The sequence below is a fragment of the Puma concolor genome, chromosome A3 (genome assembly GCF_028749965.1).
Source record: "Puma concolor isolate L17-30 chromosome A3, mPumCon1.1.hap2, whole genome shotgun sequence".
NCBI lineage: Eukaryota > Metazoa > Chordata > Mammalia > Carnivora > Felidae > Puma > Puma concolor.
In genome coordinates this window covers 26,405,138-26,425,479 of record NC_141669.1, presented here as the reverse complement: position 1 = coordinate 26,425,479, position 20,342 = coordinate 26,405,138, and the positions used below count along the sequence as shown (strand labels likewise).

Here is a 20,342-nt window from a genome sequence, read left to right as displayed (position 1 = left end):
TCTCCTTCTCTCTCTGCCCCTTTCCCACTCAAGCTTTTGTATCTGTCTCTCTCAAAAATAAATAAACATTAAAAAAAATTTAAAAAAAAGAGTGCACTGGGGGCGCCTGGGTGGCACAGTGGGTGAAGCGTCCGACTTCAGCCAGGTCACGATCTCGCGGTCTGTGAGTTCGAGCCCCGCGTCAGGCTCTGGGCTGATGGCTCGGAGCCTGGAGCCTGTTTCCGAGTCTATGTCTCCCTCCCTCTCTGCCCCTCCCCCGTTCATGCTCTGTCTCTCTCTGTCCCAAAAATAAATAAACGTTGAAAAAAAAAATTAAAAAAAAAAAAAAAAAAGAGTGCACTGGAGTTCGTCAAAAAATTAAACGCTGAATTATCCTATAATCCAGCAATTCTACTTCTGGGTATATGCCCACAAGAATGGAAAGCAGGGACTCAAACAGGTATTTTTATACCCATGTTCATAGAGCACTATTCACAATAGCCAAAAGGTGGGAACAATCCAAATATCTATCAGTGGATAATTCAACAAACAAAATGTGTTCTGTATGTACAATGGAATATTATTCAATCTTAAAAAAGGAGAAAATTCTGATACATATTACAACATGGATGAATCTTGAAAACATTACGCTAAATGAAATAAGCCAGACGCAAAAAGACAAATATTGTATGATTTCATTCACATGAAGTACTTTGTCAAATTCGTAGAGACAGGAAATAGAATAGTGGTTAGCAGGGACTTTGGGAAGAGAGGAAGGGGAGCTACTCTTTAATGGGTACTGAGTTACAGGTGGAGAAGATGTAAAAGTTCTGAAGATGGACAATGGTGACAGTTACACAATGATGTGAGGTACTTCATGCAACTGAACTGTATGATTAAAAATGGTTCAAGTTTTAATATACATTGAAAAAAAACAATGCAACAGAATAGATGGTAGTGGTATTATTCACTGAGGTCGAAAATATAAGAAAAAACCACTTTGGGGATGGGAAAATAGGTTCAGCTGATGTAGACATGAATAGATGTAAGATATGCCTTTTGGAATTCAACAGACATCTGGACTAGAAATAATGGTTTGGGAAACTCACAGAGGTGGTAAATAAAAACGAGTAATTGAATGTAATCTTCCAGAAGAGTATGCAAAATAGGAAAAAGAATAATTAAGGACCAATTCTAGTAAACCCTAATATTTAAAGGGTAGGTAGTTGAAGAATCACAAGTCATAAGATGCTAGGGAAGGTTAAAGCAGCTATAAAGTATACTTCCTAAAAGTTTTGCCTTTTATTTATTTTTTTCCTTTTTCTTATTTTTTTTTTTAAGGCTTGACTTAAAAAAATTTTTTTTCATACCTACTTCCCCTTCCTTCTCTCAGAAATAGTAGCCATGGCTTATCTGTCACCTTCTGTCCTCTTCTGTCACGGTCATCTTCTCTGTTTCACTCACCAAGTCAGCAGTAGGGACTTTAAGTAGTTTTCCAGTCTGAATTATAGACTGTGGTGAAAAATACTTATTGAATCCTACCCCTTAATTTTTCAGATGAAGATACTTAAGGACAAGACTTGACCAAAGCTACACAGGCCATAAGCAAACATGCTGTAAGCATAATCCTTACCTACCCCACAGATGCCTTTAAAAGTCAGGCCCCCAAAATGGAACCACTTGACAGCAATAAAAACTACTTACTTAATTTCAATTAGCATATATGTAATACAAAGAGCAAATGCTCCAGCAAGATCAATCAAAACAAATGGATTCATTCGGGGAAGGAAGATGCTGCTAAGTCCTGGAATAATTCCACACAGGCTATGAAGAAACAAACAAAGAGTATTCGTTAGCAGACCTCAATGTAACACTGATGGAAATCTTGTGAAAGACAACTTGTATTTTAGTACCATAGGTCTTATAGAAAGCAAAGAGGATGTGGGAACAAAGTTCTCTCACTCGTAAAGGTATCTTATGTCATCAATAAGTAAAAGGCGAGTAAGTTTGATCTGTGAGATTCATGTAGCAACCTCAGCAATGAATAATGTAAGTTCCCATGACAGATGCATTTCTTGTACATCCCTTTGAAATTATGTGTATCATGAAACCCCACATAACATCTTACCTTCGACTAAGATCTGCAACATGCTCTTGAAGCCAACTCGTACTAGCAGCTTTAAGAAGAAAACACGTAAATTACCTATATAGAAAAAGAAACCACTACCAGAAATACTTGATTTCCTTAATTTAAAAGATAAGTTTTGTAATGACTATATAACATTTTACAAAAGGACATGCTACTTAAATCTAGACTTTTTCCCTCTTTTATACCTTCAAGATAATAAAGCAAAAACAGTTTCAACTATTTATATCACTGACCTGGAGGAATTACATATGTCAGTGTACTATTAATTTTAAAGGCTCTTTAAATGTAAAGCAGAACTTCCTAACCAGTGTGCTGAGAATGGGTTATAGGTATACCAATTCTTAATTTCCCCAGCTCTCAGAAAGGCCAGGTAGGGGATCTGGCTACATGCAGAAACCTGCCAGTTACTGTTCCTGAACAAGTAGCCCCCAGGCTCAAACATCCTTTTACATTTATCTCAGGATTATATAAATACTCACTTTTTCATGTGTAACATGATGTAAAAAAGACTGGCGAGGTTCTACAAAAGCCATATTGTAGAGCAGTTAAGAGCAGACTCTATTGCCAGAATATCTGACTTAAAACCCAGCTCTTAGCTAGATATTTGACTTTGGGCAAGTGATTTAATCTCTCAGTGCCTCAGTGTAATATAAAAATAATAAAATTATTTACCTCATGTGGTTATAGGGAGAATTAAATGGGCTGATCTACATAAAGAGTTTAGCATTGTGTCTGGTAGACAGAAAGTGCTCAGTATTATCTTTCACTCAAATTTCAACTAATGTCACAAATATTAATGTTTCTGGGAACTTTAATATCCAGCTAATGAAAATATAAACTAGATAGCCTTTCCAGAAATAAGTCTGGCACAATATATATCAATGACTTGAAAGATATTATATTTCTAACCCATTTATAATTTCTCTGGGAATTCATCCTGAAGAAGACTCACAGATGCATAAAAGAAATGTGATATCAGAAAGCAGATTGTAGCATTATTTATAAAAGGAAAACTTGGATCTTTCTCATCTTTATGGAGACATAATTTCAAAATCTTTGTACCTTCTTAAAATCTCTAGAGTGAACATTATACTATTTTAATAACTTATGCTTTTCTTTTCAAAATAATTATGGACATCACAAATACCATATTTTCTAGTTCATGCAGTAATTCTAAAACTTTAATTCATACAAATACAACTGACGCTTCATAATATTCACGAAGGTATTTAAATTTGAATGGGAAATTCAGAAAACTCTCTTCTCTTGATTGTCTTAGTGTTCAAGTCAGTGGACCTAAAAAGATCCTCTCTTATCTTTGCTTCAAAGTGTGGGTCTGTGCACACAGCCCACTTTTATTTTTACCTCACTTCTCCACCAATCAGTCAGTGTTCAACCCTTTGTGGGTTAGTGGGAATCCAGAACATGGAAATTACCAAAAAATGACAATAATTTTAACTACTGAAGAGAAATAACACTCTAAATTTTTAAAGACTTGAAAATAAAAGAATATTTCAAAATATATATGCTACTTTATAATATATGCCCATCCACCATTGACACAGAGAAGTTCCTGGGAACTTACTTAACAGAATACAATTATTTGCAAAGAGCCTATCAACCATCTGAAGTATACTGATGTTTCCAAAATGTGTGCAATAGATTTTTTCTAAGTAGGTGACACATCTAAAATCCCACTCATGTTATTTGGCAAATGTAATTTTTCATCACATATAATTTAATATATGTCAGTTCTGCTCATTTTAAAGTAATACATTCTTTTAAAGCTTGAACTAATAAGATTTTGTTTTGTAAGTCTCTACTCAGAAAAGACCTGAGAACCTCTAGGATAGTTCTCTCTTCTCTTCAGGATAAGCTTTCTAGGTGATGTGAGTTAATAAAACAAACACAGGACTTGTTTTTATGAGAGATGAATTGGATTTTTTATTAATGGTAAATAAAAATCATACCTTCAGAGACATAAGCAAAAGGCTTATTCCGAATAGAAAGCATTGTGAACAAGTTGAAGGAAAGAGCCACAAAAGTACCAACTAATAATCTTCCCCTAAAAAGAACAATAACATTTACCATTATTTTTTCTTGGTAATAGCAACACGTAATTTCAGCATGCAGAAAGACTAGGAGATGGGAAGGGAGAGTCATCTGCTGCAGTGGTTTGGGATTTGTGGAGCCAGGCTCTGAACTTGCTTTCGAGTTCCATCTTACACAGGACAAAAACGGACTCTCAGCATGAACAGTATCTTCCTACAGGTAACTGCTGTTATAAATTTATATAAATGCAATGGTATATGGTTTACAAGATACTAGGCAGGTCAGAGTATCCTGAATTAAACTGGTCAAAACAGAAAAAGTCCATGTATTTGGCAACTCTGTAGTAGACAATTACACTTTTATCTTTTTTTTTTAATTTCTTTAATGTTTATTTTTTTATTTTCAGAGAGAGAGTGAGCAGGGGAGGGGCAGAGGGAGAGAGGGTGAGGGAGAATCCCAAGCAGGTTCAATGCTTTCTGCAGAACCTGACGCAGAGCTCAGTCTCAAGAACTGTGAGATCATGACCCGAGCTCAAATCAAGAGTCAGACATCTAACTGACTGAGCCAGCCTGGCTCAATTTTATCTTTTCTAAAGGTGCTACTAAAAGATTTTGGGCATCAAATTTTAAATCATAGAAGACCAACATGGCTAGTTTATGTGTTGATTTAGGCCTGGAAATAACGAGGGACCTAAAGCCAGAGTACAAAGGCCTTCCTGTGCAATATACAAACATAAGGACTTGGGAACAGTTAAAGCTGAGAAGGAGTCTTGGAATTGGGGGATTTTATTTGTGAATTATCAGTGAAATGTATATTGCCACACTCTGACCTATGACTGGCCAAAGTAACCATTATTCTTAATGTACCTCTCAATAACTGGGGATCAAACATAATAGTAAATTATGTTATGTCAAAAGCAAAATCTCACGTGTGTATCTCGGGCTGCTCCAGAAAGCGTTCTGCACTAAAAGAAAGAAAAAAATGTATTAAATTAGTTCTAAAAATTATGAAATTAAAAAGCTTTATTAAATATAGAATTAATCTAATAAGTGAACAAAATCTTTTTTTTTTTAAGTTAGTTTATTTGTGTAAGTAATCTCTACACTTAACATGGGGCTCAAACTCATGACCCCAAGATCAAGAGTCACATGCTCTTCCAACTGAGCCAGCGAGGCGCCCTGAACAAAATCTTTTAATATGATAACCAACTGTTGATTATTAGCAGTGATCAGGCAAGACTTACAAATTATCCTCCATATGTAGTATCAATCTTCCCCACCAAACTTTTTCCAATGGGTTTATACCAAGCATTAAAACATGTCTGACTGAACCCCTTTCCTTCATACCTGCCCAGGATTTAGTAGCATCAAATTAGGTAATAAAAGGAGGGTGAAAAGAAGGGAGAAAAGTCTGAAAAATGAAGAGGACATCCTATCAAAACTCCAGCACTGCTCATCTTAATTTGTATACCCTTTAAACCAAATGTGTCTCACTGGATTCTTTCATGTTGCCAAAGGTGGAATTTACAATGAAGTGACATATAAAACAAACGTACCTTTCTTTTAATATAAAGAGAGCTCCCAGTTGTGCCAAGACTGTGGAGGCAAATACAGCCAAGACTTCTAATCTTTCAAATCTGAAACAAGAAAATTAATTAGATCAGCACAATTCATACACCAGTATCTCCAGAACACATTTTCATTCATTTACTCACATACTAAATTTTTTGTGTGTGTCTACTATAAGCCAAACACTGTTAATTTTTTTTAATGTTTTTAAATTTATTTTTCAGACAGAGAGAGACAGAGCATGAGCAGGGGAGGGGCAGAGAGAGAGGGAGACACAGAATCTGAAGCAGGCTCCAGGCTCTGAGCTGTCAGCACAGAGCCCGATGTGGGGCTCGAACTCACAAACTGCAAGATCATGATCTGAGCCGAAGTCGGACGCTCAACCGACTGAGCCACCCAGGCACCCTAAGCCAAACACTGTTAGAACAGACTACAGATTTTCTAGAATGAAGATAAACAATGATTATCACAGATTAAAAAAAAGTGCCTATATGTACAACACCTATTCCTAGGACCCACTTATAGCTGTTATTTTTCTGGAAATAATTATTATCACAATAACAGGTAACACTTGATTGACCCATCTTATGTTAGACCACTGCTCAAAGTGCTTAACATACAATTTCTTCTAAACTACCCAACACCTTATGAAGGTTACTCTATCCACCTTAAAAAAAAAGAAAAAGAGATAAGGAACTTGAAATACAAAAAGGAAAAGTAACTTACTAGAGTCATACAGCTAGCAAGTGGAGGAGTGAGGTTTCCAAACTCAGGCACTCTAGTTCCACAGTTCATGATTTTAACCACTTATTATATGGTCTCTCACTGAAGCAAATAATTGCAGTTAATTATGTGTATGCCTTATAATCCCTAAATTGTAAGCTCAAGGCCAAGGCCTGTAATCATATTCATCTTAGTTTTTCCCACAACAGTTTAATGGCATTCAATATTTGTGATAAGTATAAATGCTTATAATTTCTCAAGGAATTAGATATCTTCAGTAAAGACAATAAAATAATTAAGGATCCTGATCACATTGCTGTTTTTAAAGGGGAAAAATGCTGGAATCAACAACAACGTATTATTAAAAATATAACAAATGTATTTATTGACATGGAAAGATATAAATGAAAAGAGTGGGTTATAAAAGAGTATAAAAAACAGTATGTAAATGCAGTATGTAAATGTTATTTGTGGAAACTAATAAACTGATATTAAAGTGCATATATGGAAACGCAAAAGGTGAAAGAAAGCAAAGACAATCCGAAGAAGAACAAAGCTGGAAGATTTACACCACTAGATGTCAAGATGTATTTCAAAACTATTCAAAACTACTGTAGTTAATATAGCAAAGTACTAATGCAAGAATAGACAAATATTGACATTGAACAGACAAGAAAATCCAGAAATAGAATCACACATTCATAGTCACCTAGTTTATGAAAAAGGTAGCACATAAAGGCAGGAGAAAAAGGATTAACTTTTCCTCCAATAAATGTTTCATCAGTTGAACAGCTATATAAAAACAAATATGCCCTGACCTCTACCTCAACCCATATACAAAAATGAATTCCAGTTTGACTGTAGGTGTTAAATGTGAAAGGTCAAACAACAAGATTTCTAGCTAATAGTAGAGTATCTTTATGACCTCGGAGCTGGCTAAGATTTCTTGACAAGTACACAAAAAGTACAACCCATGAAAAATTGATAAATTGAACTTATTGAAATAAAAAAACTTTTCATTCATGGGAAAAGTTATTTATATATGAAGAACTCTACAGATCAATATGAAAAAAAAGGTAACCCAATTTAAAAATGGGTAAAACATTTTAATATGCACCTGGCAAAAAAGGTAATCTGAATGACTAAGAAATATATGAAAAAGTCAGTAATATGAAAAAGTGTTCATTTAGTCATCAGGATAATAATTTAAAACCAAAAGACACAACTACATACCCTAGAATGGCTTAAAAAATAAAAAGACAATACCAACTGTTGGTATAGGCATGAAGCAACCAGAACTCTCAAATACTGCCAGTGAAAGAGTAAACTGGTAAAACCACTCTAGAAAACTGGTATTACCTTATCTTCCAACAATGAACATATACAATTCCTATGACTGAGTAACTTCACTCAAAGATACATATCCAACATAAAGGGATACACATGTATACCAAAAGACATGTACAAGAATATTCACAAATAGCTTTATTTATAATAGCTAAAAGCTGAAAATCACCTAAATGCCTTTCAATAGTTGAACATAAAAAGAAATTGTGGTATATTCATATAATGGGATATGAGAGCAATGGACCAGAATGAACCACTATTATAGGAGAGTATATACTGTAATCCCATTAATGTGCCTCCAGACAGGCAACAATAATGTGCAAAGAACAGCGGTCAGAACACTGATTACTTCTGTTGGGCTGGATTCTGACTCAAAAAAAAGGGGGGGGGGCTTTTTGGGGGGATTTGTAAAGTTTTATATCATGATCTAGGTAGTAGTTATACAGGTATATTCATTTATTAAAATTCACCAAACTGTACAAGGATATAAGAACAAGATCTGGCCCCTACTACCAAGAAATTTGCATTTTATTAGTATTTTTAATTTATTTGGGGGGGGTGCAGAGAGAGCGAGCATACAAGAGCAGAGGGGCAGATAGAGGGAGACAGAGGATCTGAAGCAGGCTCAGGGCTGACAGCAGAGAGCCTGATATGGGGCTCAAACTCACAAACTGTGAGATCATGACCTGAGCCGAAATCAGACACTTAACTGACTGAGCCATCCAGGTGCCCCAAAATTTACATTTTAAGGAGGGAGACAGAATAACAATTTATAACTTCTGGTAAATGCTATACAGAGAATAATAGTAGTCTGACATGGAAAGAGGCTAACCAGGTGATCTATTTTAGAATCTATTTCAGATTGGGCCCAGTTACTTAATGACATTGGCATTTAGTGATATTAGGATTCGAGTAACAAGATGGAGCACATCCTGCAAAGATGAAGTGAAGAGAATTTCAAGGAGAGACAATAGCTTGTACAAAAGACCTAAGCAGGAATATATGCGCTGTACACAAATTACAGAAAGAAAGACTGTGTGGTATATAGGGCATGAAAGTAGAAACTTGAAGAGAAGTAGGCAGAGACTAGCTCATCTAAGAATTTTGTAAACTAGAGAAAAGAGTCAGGATTTTATTGTAAGTATGACAGCAAATAACTGGGTGGTTATAAGGAAAGTGATAGCATGATTTAAGTTTAAAAAGGAAAACACTATGGAGTGTCTGCATGGCTCAGTTGGTTAAGCATCCAACTCTTGATCTTAGCTCAGGTCTTAATCTCAGGGTTGTGAGTTCAAGCCCTGAGTTGGGCTCCATGCTGGATGTGAAGCTTACTTAAACATAAATAAATAAAATAAACATAACTAAGCTAAACTAAAATAAAAAATAAAATGGAAAACACTCTGGTTGCTATATGGATAATGGTCTATAGGGGGGTAAGAGGAGAGGCATGGGGACCAATTAGGAGACTGGACATTGATAAAGATAAGAAATGAAGGTAGCTTAGTTACGATGGTAGTTGTTGAGATAGAAATGCGGGTCAGGGCAGATTCTGGATGTGTCTGTAGGTTACCCCGTAAAAACCTGCTGATGGATAAATGTGGGGAATGGGAGAAGACTAAAAATTTTGCTTGAGCAAATGAGTGGTGGTATTAACTAAGATGGGAAAAACTGCAGAGGAACAGGTTTTTAGGGAAGAAAACAAGAATTCAGACTCTTAAATACAAAGAATAAACATGGTTACCAGAGGGCAAGGGGGGGTGGGCACGGGTGTAAGAGGTGAAGGGAATTAAAAGTATACTTATTGTTTTTTTTTAATGTTTATTATTTATTTTGAGACCAAGAGAGAGAGAGCATGCACAGGGGAGGGCCAGAAAGTTAATTTCTTTTTTCAATGGGAGAAGATATTTGCAAATAATAGAGAGAGAGAGACAGAGAGAGAATCCCAAGCAGGCTCTGCACTGTCAGCACAGAACCCGACACAGGGCTTGATCTCATGAACTGTGAGATCATGACCTGAGCCAAAATCAAGATTGAGACAGTGAGTCAACTGAGCCCCCAGGCACTCCAGAGTATACTACTGTGACGAGCAGTTGGTAACATACAGAATTATGAATCACTATACTGTACACCTCAAGCTAATATAATGCTGTATGCTAATTACATTAGAATTTTAAAAACTTAAAAAGAAAAAGAAAAATGACAAGTGTTGGTGAGGATGCTGGTGGGAATATAAAATGGTGCTGCTTCTGTGGAAAATTATATGGTGGTTCCTCAAAAAATTAAACATGGAATCACAGAATATGATCCAGGAATGAGTATATACCCAAAAGAGCTGAAAGCAGGGATTCAAACAGATACTTGTACACCAATTGTTATAAAAGCATGACTCACAATGGCCCAAAGGTGGATACAGCCCAAATGTCCATCAACAGAATAAACAAAATGTGATATATACATACAATAGAATATTATTCAACTTAAGGAAATCATGAAATTCTGATCTATGCTATAACACAGATGAAATTTGAAAACATTAAGTGAAATAAGCCATATTCAAAAGGACAAATATTGTTTGATTCCATTTATGTGAGGTGCCTAGAAGAGGCAAATTCATAAACACAGAAAGTAGAATGGTGGTTGCCAGGGGCTGAGAGATAGGGGAATAGGGAGTTACTCTTAAGTGGATATGAGTTTTTGTTTGGGAAGAGGAAATATTTTTGGAAATAATGGCATTGCTCATACAACACCGTGAAGGTACTGCCACTGAATTGTACACCTGAAAATGATTAAAATGGTAACTTTTATGCTATGCACATTTTATCACAATAACCCCGCCACCCAAACTTTTTAAAAAATTTTTATTTAAATCCAAGTTAGTTAACATATAGTGTAATAATGGTTTCAGGAGTAGAATTTAGTGATTCATCACTTACATAAAACACCCAGTGCTCATCCCAAGTGTCTTCCTTAACACCCATCACCCATTTAGCCCATTCCCCCACCCAACACTCCTCCAGCAACTTGCTTGTTCTTTGTATTTAAGAGTCTCTTATGGTTTACCTCCCTTTCTGTTTTTTTTAAGTTTACTTATTTTTTTTGAAAGAGAGAGCAAGCAGAGTAGGGGCAGAGAGAGAAGTCCAAGCAGGCTCCACACTGTCAGTGCAGAGCCTGACATGGGGCTCAAACTCACAAACCATGAGACCATGACCTGAGCTGAAGTCAAGAGTCAGATGCTTAACCAACTGAGCCACCCAGGCATCCCTCCCTTTCTGTTTTTGTCTTAGTCTTCCTTCCCTTCCTTTATGTTCATCTACTGTGTTTCTTAAACTCCACATATGAGTGAAATCATAGATTTGTCTTTCTCTGACTTATTTCACCTAGCATAATACACTCTAGTTCCATTCATGTTGCTGCAAATGGCAAGATTTCATTCTTTTTGATTGTTGAGTAATATTCCATTATATGTATATATACATATACAGATATACATATTATATATATATACATACATATGCATATATATACACACATATGTATTCTTTATTCTTCTTTATTCATTCATCAGTCAACAGACATTTGGGCTCTTTCTGTAATTTGGCTATTGTTGATGGTGCTGCTATAAACACTGGGATGCATGTGCCTCTTTGAATCAGTATTTTTGTAGCCTTTGGATAAATAGCTAGTAGTGCAAATGCTGGGTTGTAAGGTAGTTCTATTTTTAATTTTTTTGAGGAACCTCAAAAATCGTTTTCCAGAGTGGTTGCGCCAGTTTGCATTCCCACCAACATGCAAAAGTTTCCCCCTTTTCTGTGTCCTTGCCAACATCTGTTGTTTCCCAAGTTGTTAATTTTAGTTATTTCACAGGTAATGAGGTGGTATCTCATGGTTTTGATTTGTATTTCCCTGACGATAAGTGATGTTGAGCATCTTTTCATGTGTCGGTTTCCCCTCCGGATGTCTTTTTTTTTTTTAATGTTTATTTATTTTTGAGAGAGAGACATAGCTCAAGTAGGGGAGGAACAGAGAGAGAGGGAAACACAGAATCTGAAGCAGGCTCCAGGCTCTGAGAGGTCAGCACAGGTGCCCCTGGATGTCTTCTTTGAAAAAGTGTCTATTCATGTCTTCTGCCTATTTCTTCACTGGATTATTTATTTTTTGAGTGTTGAATTTGTTAACTTTTTAATAGATTTTGGATATGTCCAATATGTCATTTGCAAATATATTCTCCCATTCTGTTGGTTGTCTTTTAGTGTTGTTGATTGTTTCCTTCGCTGTGCAGAAGCTTTCTATCTTGATGAGGTCCCAATAGTTCACTTTTGCTATTGTTTTCCCTTGTCTCTGGAAACATGTCTAGTAAGAAGTTGCTGCGGCCGAGGTCAGAGGCTTTTGCCTGTTTTCTCCTCTATGAGTTTGATGGTTTCCCGTCTTACATTTAGGTCTTTCATCCATTTTGAGTTTATTTTTACGTATGGTATAAGAAACTGGTCCAGGTTCATTCTTCTGCATGTTGCTGTCCTGCATTCCTAACACCATTTGCTGAAGAGACTGTCTTAGTCTCTTTAACAAATGGTGCTGGGAGAACTGGATAGCAACATGCAGAAGGTTGAAACTAGACCACTTTCTCATACCATTCACAAAAATAAACTCAAAATGGATAAAGGACCTGAATGTGAGACAGGAAACCATCAAAACACTAGAGGAGAAAACAGGAAAAGACCTCTCTGATCTCAGCCGTAGCAATTTCTTACTTGATACATCCCCAAAGGCAGGGGGATTAAAAGCAAAAATGAACTATTGGGACCTCATCAAAATAAAAACCTTCTGCACAGCAAAGGAAACAATCAACAAAACTAAAAGGCAACCAACGGAATGGGAAAAGATATTTGCAAATGACATATCAGACAAAGGGCTAGTATCCAAAATCTATAAAGAGCTCACCAAACTCCACACCCGAAAAACAAATAATCCAGTGAGGAAATGGGCAGAAAACATGAATAACAGACACTTCTCTAAAGAAGACATCCGGATGGCCAAGAGGCACATGAAAAGATGCTCAATGTCGCTCCTCATCAGGGAAATACAAATCAAAACCACACTCAGATATCACCTCACGCCAGTCAGAGTGGCCAAAATGAACAAATCAGGAGACTATGGATGCTGGGGAGGATGTGGAGAAACGGGAACCCTCTTGCACTGCTGGTGGGAATGCAAACTGGTGCAGCCGCTCTGGAAAACAGTGTGGAGGTTCCTCAAAAAGTTAAAAATAGACCTACCCTATGACCCAGCAGTAGCACTGCTAGGAATTTACCCAAGGGATACAGGAGTACTGATGCATAGGGGCACTTGTACCCCAATGTTTATAGCAGCACTCTCAACAATAGCCCAATTATGGAAAGAGCCTAAATGTCCATCAACAGAAGAATGGATAAAGAAATTGTGGTTTATATACACAATGGAGTACTATGTGGCAATGAGAAAGAATGAAATATGGCCCTTTGTAGCAACATGGACGGAACTGGAGAGTGTGATGCTAAGTGAAATAAGCCATACAGAGAAAGACAGATACCATATGGTTTCACTCTTAGGTGGATCCTAAGAAACTTAACAGGAACCCATGGGGGAGGGGAAGGAAAAAAAAAAAGAGAGGTTAGAGTGGGAGAGAGCCAAAGCATAAGAGGCTCTTAAAAAATGAGAACAAACTGAGGGCTGATGGGGGGTGGGAGGGAGGGGAGGGTGGGTGATGGGTATTGAAGAGGGCATCTTTTGGGATGAACACTGGGTGTTGTATGGAAACCAATTTGACAATAAATTTCATATATTTAAAAAAAAATGAAGAGACTGTCTTTTTCCCATTGGATATTCTATCCTGCTTTGTCAAAGATTAGTTGGCCATACGTCTGTGGGTCCATTTCTGGGTTCTCTATTCTATTCCATTGATCTGAGTGTCTGTTCTTGTGCCACTACCATACTGTCTTGATGATTACAGCTTTGTAGTATAGCTTGAAGTCTGGGATTGTGATGCCTCCTGCTTTGGTTTTCTTTTTCAAGATTGCTTTGGCTATTTGGAGTCTTTCCGGTTCCATACAAATTTTAGGATTATTTGTTCTAGCTCTGTGAAGAATGCTGGTGTTACTTTGACAGGGATTGCATTGAATATGTAGATTGCTTTGGGTAGTATCGACATTTTAACAATATTTGTTCTTCCTATCCAGCAGCATGGAATCTTTTTACATTTTTTTGTGTCTTCTTCAATTTCTTTCATAAGCTTTCTAGTTTTCAGCATACAGATCTTTTATTAGGTTAGGTTTATTCCTAAGTATTTTATGGTTTTTTGGTGCAACTGTAAATGGGATTGATTCTTTGATTTCTCTTTCTGCTGCTTCATTATTGGTGTATAGAAATGCAACCGATTTTTGTATATTGATTTTATATCCTGTGACTTTGCTGAATTTATGTACCAGTTCTAGTAGTTTTTTCTGGAGTCTTTTGGGTTTTCCAGGTAGAGTATCATGTCGTCTGTGAAGAGTGAAAGTCTGACTTCTTCCCCTCTGATTTGGATGCCTTTTGTTTCTTTCTGTTGTCTGACTGCTGAGGCTAGGACTTCCAGTACTATGCTGAACAACATGTTCCTGATCTTACGGGGAAAGCTCTCAGTTTCTCCCCATTGAGGATGATATTAATTGTGGGTCTTTTGTATATGGCCTTTATGATGTTGAGGTATGTTCTTTCCATCCCTTCTTTCTTGAGGGTTTTCATCAAGAAAGGACGCTGTACTTTGTCAAATGCTTTTCTGCATCTACTGAAAGGATCATGTGGTTCTTATCCTTTCTTTTATTAATGTGATGTATCATGTTGATTGATGTGTGGATACTGAACCACAATTGATGTGTGGATATTGAATCCCTGCAGCCCAGGAATAAATCCCTACTTCCTCACTGGAGCAGTGCGAGGCAGTGAGCTCTGAAACTTTAGAGTCTGCTCCACTGCTTATAGAATCCTGGGGACACTGAAACCCTCTCTTTTCTCCCTGCCCATGGTCTCGGGGAACGGACTTCTTGCCCAGTCCCCTGAGAGTGTCTTTTCTCTTCCTCTTTCTCTTTCTCTCACTCTCTCTCTTTTCCTCCAGCTACTTTTGAGGGAAGGGGAGTGCTTTTCTTGTGTGATCCTGATGTGCTGCACTCTCTCCCTCTCTCTTTGTCCTCTCTCTCCAAAAATGACTCCGTACTCTCTGCAGCCTTTTTCTTCTCCAATTCACCTCTCCACACTGCGTACCTGCCAACTTCTGTAGCTCAAATTATGCAGACTATTGTGTTAATCCTCAGATCAATTTCCTAGGTGTTCAAGATGGCTTGATGCTGAACTAGCTGGGTTTCAGGGATAAGACAAGCGCAGGGTCCCCATACCACTCCACCATCTTAATTCTATCCCCCCTAAACTGAATTTCACATTGTTTCCTAAAATCTGAAAGAAACTCATTTTTTCTAATATATTAACAAAAACTTCTAATTCAAAAGATTATCTTCCAACTTTCAACTTTGAGTAATTTCTGAAACTACAGAAACAGAATCTCAAATTCTATTAGCCCATAGCTATCACAAATCCAATTTTAAGATAAAAATATATCTCTATCACTGCATTAATGTTAAAGTATATCACATTTTTCTAACACATACATAGGAAGATCCTTTGTACTCCCTTTAACTAAAATTTAAGAAATTACCAAAATACTCAAGAACTTAATGTGAACATTTCATGTTAATATTTGTTTTCTAAAATAGAAAAAAAAAAACTTAATGTGAACATTTTATTTTAATACTATTTAAATGTAAATATTCATGTTTCTTATCTAAAATCCTCTTGGAAGATACTTTTTTAAATCTATTTCACTATTTGGGATCCCCATTCCACTAAGCAGGCAGCATTTATTCTCTACAAATATTCTAACTAGCTCTTTACTTCCTGATACACCTACCATTTTAATAGCAATAAGTTACCAGAAAATAAAAGGACGTGAACTTACCCAAATGAATAGACAGGGCTAGGTTTCCTCATCATTACCCAGTAACTTATCAAACATGTTATTAAACTAAGTAAAAAGGAAAATAAATTTTGCTTTAGAACTAGAGCGAGAACACACAGAAATAAATTAAGTTTCCAGAATTCCTAAGTTTGGTGAAAGTTATCAGTGTTTGAAGACTAAATAAATTATTCAAATAATCCCAAATCTAATCACAAAATCCTAATACCTCAGCTTTAACATGTGAAGAAACTGAAAAAAATTAGGATACATCAAGTCAATAAATAGAACCTAAATCCATTCTTTCTCTACTCAGTAAGTTATCCATGCTAAATGGCTTCCATAACTGAGCATGCAAAAATGAGACAGTAATAATAAGGTAATAACAAAAAATAAATAATATATTTTATTTTAGCCACAGACAATAAATCTTGACTCTGATTAACTTTAATCTTTGTTAAAAGTTAAACTAAATATTAATAACACCTTAACAACATTCTGAATGTTCTGGATGTTCATTTTCCAAGTACAGTGGAGATTACTACAGTGTGAAATTCAGGTGGTAACTATCTGTTTTAGACCAGTCAAGTAGATTTAGTTAGATGACTGATGAAAAGACATTGTAATACTCCTAAGGCATCGCTCTTGAAAACATCAAGTATTTTACAACCCTTACACAGTAATATGAAAGGTCTTACAAAGCAGGGAGCCAAAAAGGTGTCTCCCTAGTTCACAATTACTCACTTTAGTTATTAATGCCCATCTACATGGTTACAGAAGAAACTGGTATGTTCTTATTTGACCCTGCTCCCTGGCCACAGCTGACTCAACTACAGGTAGGCACCTCAAGCACCTGGTCTAATGCCTTAGTATTACCTTTTCTGTTCCTCTATAAATGAGATAATTTCTTCCAATATATCTCCTAATTGTTATTGTTTGTATATATATTGTTGAGAATTTTACTTGTTACACACATTGCTTTAAGCAGAGAAAGCTTCATAAATTCAGTGCAAAAATTCCTTATTAGTTTCAAAACACTGAAGAGATCTTCTAAAACTTACCTAAAAAGGTCAAATATGGTCAAGTAAGTATAGGCAGTTAAAGCTGCAAAACAACAACAAAACAAATGATTACAATGTTGCTGTTAGGAAATATAGCTCATCATCAGGATTGTTCACACCAGAAGTATCCATTACAAAAAAAAAAAAAAATGGAGTCACTAATTAACCTCATATGTTGGCAATTACTTAGACTAATATATATGTAGCTAAAGCTGATAAGTACAGAGGCGCCTGAATGGCTAGAGGATGTGACTCTTGATCTCAGGGTCATGAGTTCAAGTCTCATGCTGGGCATGGGACTACTTAATTTAAAGAAGAAAAAAAAGTTTAAAAAACAAAAAACAAAGAAGGTAAATTTAATAGTTTACTTTCAGAACCTGATTTCTCCATCAGGAAAAATGAAGCAGCATATACCCAAAAGTGCTGTAATTGTTTTTGGTTTTTTGCCGTTTTCTGTCATCTGAATACTATTTTAAATATATTCTTTAAATAGCAGGATGAGGGGCGCCTGGGTGGCGCAGTCGGTTGAGCGTCCGACTTCAGCCAGGTCACGATCTCGCGGTCCGGGAGTTCGAGCCCTGCGTCAGGCTCTGGGCTGATGGCTCAGAGCCTGGAGCCTGTTTCCGATTCTGTGTCTCCCTCTCTCTCTGTCCCTCCCCCGTTCATGTTCTGTCTTTCTCTGTCCCAAAAATAAATAAACGTTGAAAAAAAAATTAAAAAAAAAAAAAAATAAATAAATAAATAAATAGCAGGATGAAAATAAGGATACATAAAAATATACGAGGTCAAGGGGCGCCTGGGTGGCTCAGTCGGTTGAGTGTCCGACTTCGGCTCAGGTCATGATCTCGTGGTTCGTGAGTTCGACCCCCGCGTCGGGGTCTGTGCTGATAGCTCAGAGCCTGGAGCCTGCTTCTGATTCTGTGTCTTCCTCTCTCTCTGCCCCTCCCCCACTCATGCTCTGCCCCTCTCTGTCTCAGAAATAAACATTAAAAAAAAAATTTTTAAAAATATACGAGGTCAAGAAACAAAATATTACAGATTTCCCTTTACAAGGAAAGTCCAATAAACATAAATATCAAAATCTTATGGAGAAACCGTATAAACTGAAGGGATAGTCTATCACGTTAAATAGGAATCTAAGTTTTTCAAATAGATTTAAAACTTACAGGGGTACCTGGGTGGCTTAGTTAAGCATCTGATTTTGGCTCAAGTCATGATTTCAGGGTTCATTAGTTCGAGCCCCGCTTTGGGCTCTGTGCTGACAGCTCGGAGCCTGGAGCCTGTCTCCCTCTCTCTCTGCCCCTCCCTCACCCATATTCTGTTTCTCTCAAAAATAAATAAACAACAACAAAAAAATTTTTTAAAGGATTTAAAACTTAAAAAAAAATAGGTGATTTAAAATGAGAACGCCTAGGGGCACCTGGCTGGTTCACTCACTTAAATGTCCGATTCCGCCTAGGTCATCATCTTGCCATTCCCAAGTTTGAGCTGTGTTGAGCTCTGTGCTGATAGCTCAGAGACTGGAGTCTATTTCAGATTCTGTGTCTCCCTCTCTCTCTCTGCCCCTCCCCACTCACGCTCTGTCTCTCTCAAAAATAAACAAACATTAAAAAAAATGATAATACCTAATAATTAAACCATACTGTACCGTTTACAAGATACTTTTCAAATAGATTCTCACAATTAAATCTTTTGAGTTATATTTCAGAATAATATACCCCATGTAAAGACATACCTTTTTTTAAGATCAGAACAATAAATGTGAAACTAATAATTAATTGCACAAAAATAAGAATGGTGACATACCTATACTGTTCGTAGAACTGCACCACATAAGCAGGAAGCCAGTACATGTTAAATTTATTACACCAAAGAGCAGTATCTTCCAGGACTGTGAAAAAGAAAATCACTCTTATTTGCATAGTGCTAATAAACTTCACTGGGTTTATTCAAGTTGCTGCAATTCATACTCCACAAAGAATAAACCCAACTTCTTTCAAAAAGTCAGTGTCCCATTTTCTATATCTACCAAAATTATCATCAACCAATTTATTATTATAATATATGTAAATCTAAAACAATAGAAGGGGAATTCTTCAAGAGAAAAAAAATCCTGCCATAAAAACTCTCAAACAGTTGAGAAAAATAGGCATTTACTTTAACACCATTTTGTCTCTATAAATATGTACATAGAGACAATGATAACAAATGGGGCAAAATATAAAGCAAATGGTGAACCTGAGTAAAGGGCTTAAGGGAGTTCCTCACACTAATCTTGTGACTTTTCTGTAAACATGAAATTATATCAAAATAAAGTTATTCCTTCCCTCCCCTGAAAAAGGGCAGCACTTACTTATTCACCAAATAAGTCATATGAAATAGGACTACAAAAGAGGGAAAGACTACCATGGTTTAGAAGTTCACAGACCTGAGATACACCCTGAGAGTAGCTAGGATTTCATCAGAAGATTTCATCAGAAGGAGAAAGAGAATTCTAAAAACAAGAGATCAAGCGTTTTTTTTTTTTTAATTCTTGTTCCACTCTACTCCGTACAAAGAAGGGAGATCTATAATTGTGTGAATGTAGAAGTGAAAGAAATTAGCGAAAAGGGAATTATATGTAGGCATTAAGATTAAACAGATATAATTGCAAAAGTCAAGTGTGGGATAGGATGGCTTTAGAACACAGATGGAAAATGCAGGTTTAGAATGAAGAACAACTCTTTTCAGAAAGGTGAGAAGGATAAGAAGGTGACTGAAGGGACAGAAACTGTGAGGCAGAAAGAAGTGACAGCAAAATCGCACAGAGCTAATACCTTATAAATCTCCAGAAAAGAACGTGTTTTTCGAAAATTAAGGGATATGGTAAAGTAGGACTTAAATCAAGAGGAGAGTTTGCAGAATAGCTATTATAGTGAGAATACTACTGAATTGTCAAAAGAGAGAAAAGAATTACCAGCATGAATTTATGGTAGACAGCATACTGCAGGTTTCCCTACCCCTAGGAGCAAAACCAGAGAAGCAGGTGAGGTAGGGATGTCAGAGACCGAGAGCTGATAGGATAGGTTAATGGGACAAGGGACTCTAAAAGTGAGGACATTAATGAAATGACTGGACATGAGCTCTAGTCAGGACAGGGATTGAAGAATAGTCAGAAAAAGAGGATAAAAGCATGTAATTTGAAAATGACCTTCTCTGAAGCTCTACTGATGAATCAAGCTATTCATCAACAAATATTTGAGTACCTTTTTTGTAACAGACACTTTTCTAGGCACTGGAGATACAGCAATGAACAAAATATGGACCTTATAATCTAGCTGGGATGACAGACAACAAACAAATATATAACATCAGGTGGTGGTAAGCGCTACAAAGGAAAAATAAAGTGTGTAAGAACTCAGTAATGGGTGTCATGGAAAGGTTGCTCTACTAGACAGTAGACAGGG

General features: G+C 36.6%; 1 protein-coding gene across 3 annotated transcripts in view; it reads right to left on the bottom strand.

Annotated features, from left to right (window-relative positions):
- The window catches only part of SLC30A6 (solute carrier family 30 member 6), a 44,105-nt gene that overhangs the window by 15,852 nt on the left and 7,911 nt on the right, over positions 1 to 20,342 (bottom strand). Inside the window, exons 3-10 of one of the 3 annotated variants that reach the window (XM_025927239.2) lie at positions 18,703 to 18,787; positions 16,897 to 16,939; positions 15,839 to 15,904; positions 5,736 to 5,816; positions 5,109 to 5,144; positions 4,099 to 4,193; positions 2,108 to 2,156; positions 1,684 to 1,803 (exon numbers count right to left, since the gene is read on the bottom strand). In XM_025927239.2, coding sequence (XP_025783024.2) covers positions 1,684 to 1,803; positions 2,108 to 2,156; positions 4,099 to 4,193; positions 5,109 to 5,144; positions 5,736 to 5,816; positions 15,839 to 15,904; positions 16,897 to 16,939; positions 18,703 to 18,787 — 575 coding nt within the window. Of the gene's footprint in view, positions 1 to 1,683; positions 1,804 to 2,107; positions 2,157 to 4,098; positions 4,194 to 5,108; positions 5,145 to 5,735; positions 5,817 to 15,838; positions 15,905 to 16,896; positions 16,940 to 18,702; positions 18,788 to 20,342 lie in introns of those variants that run through there. The other 2 variants (XM_086700319.1, XM_086700321.1) reach the window with 2 other exon arrangements.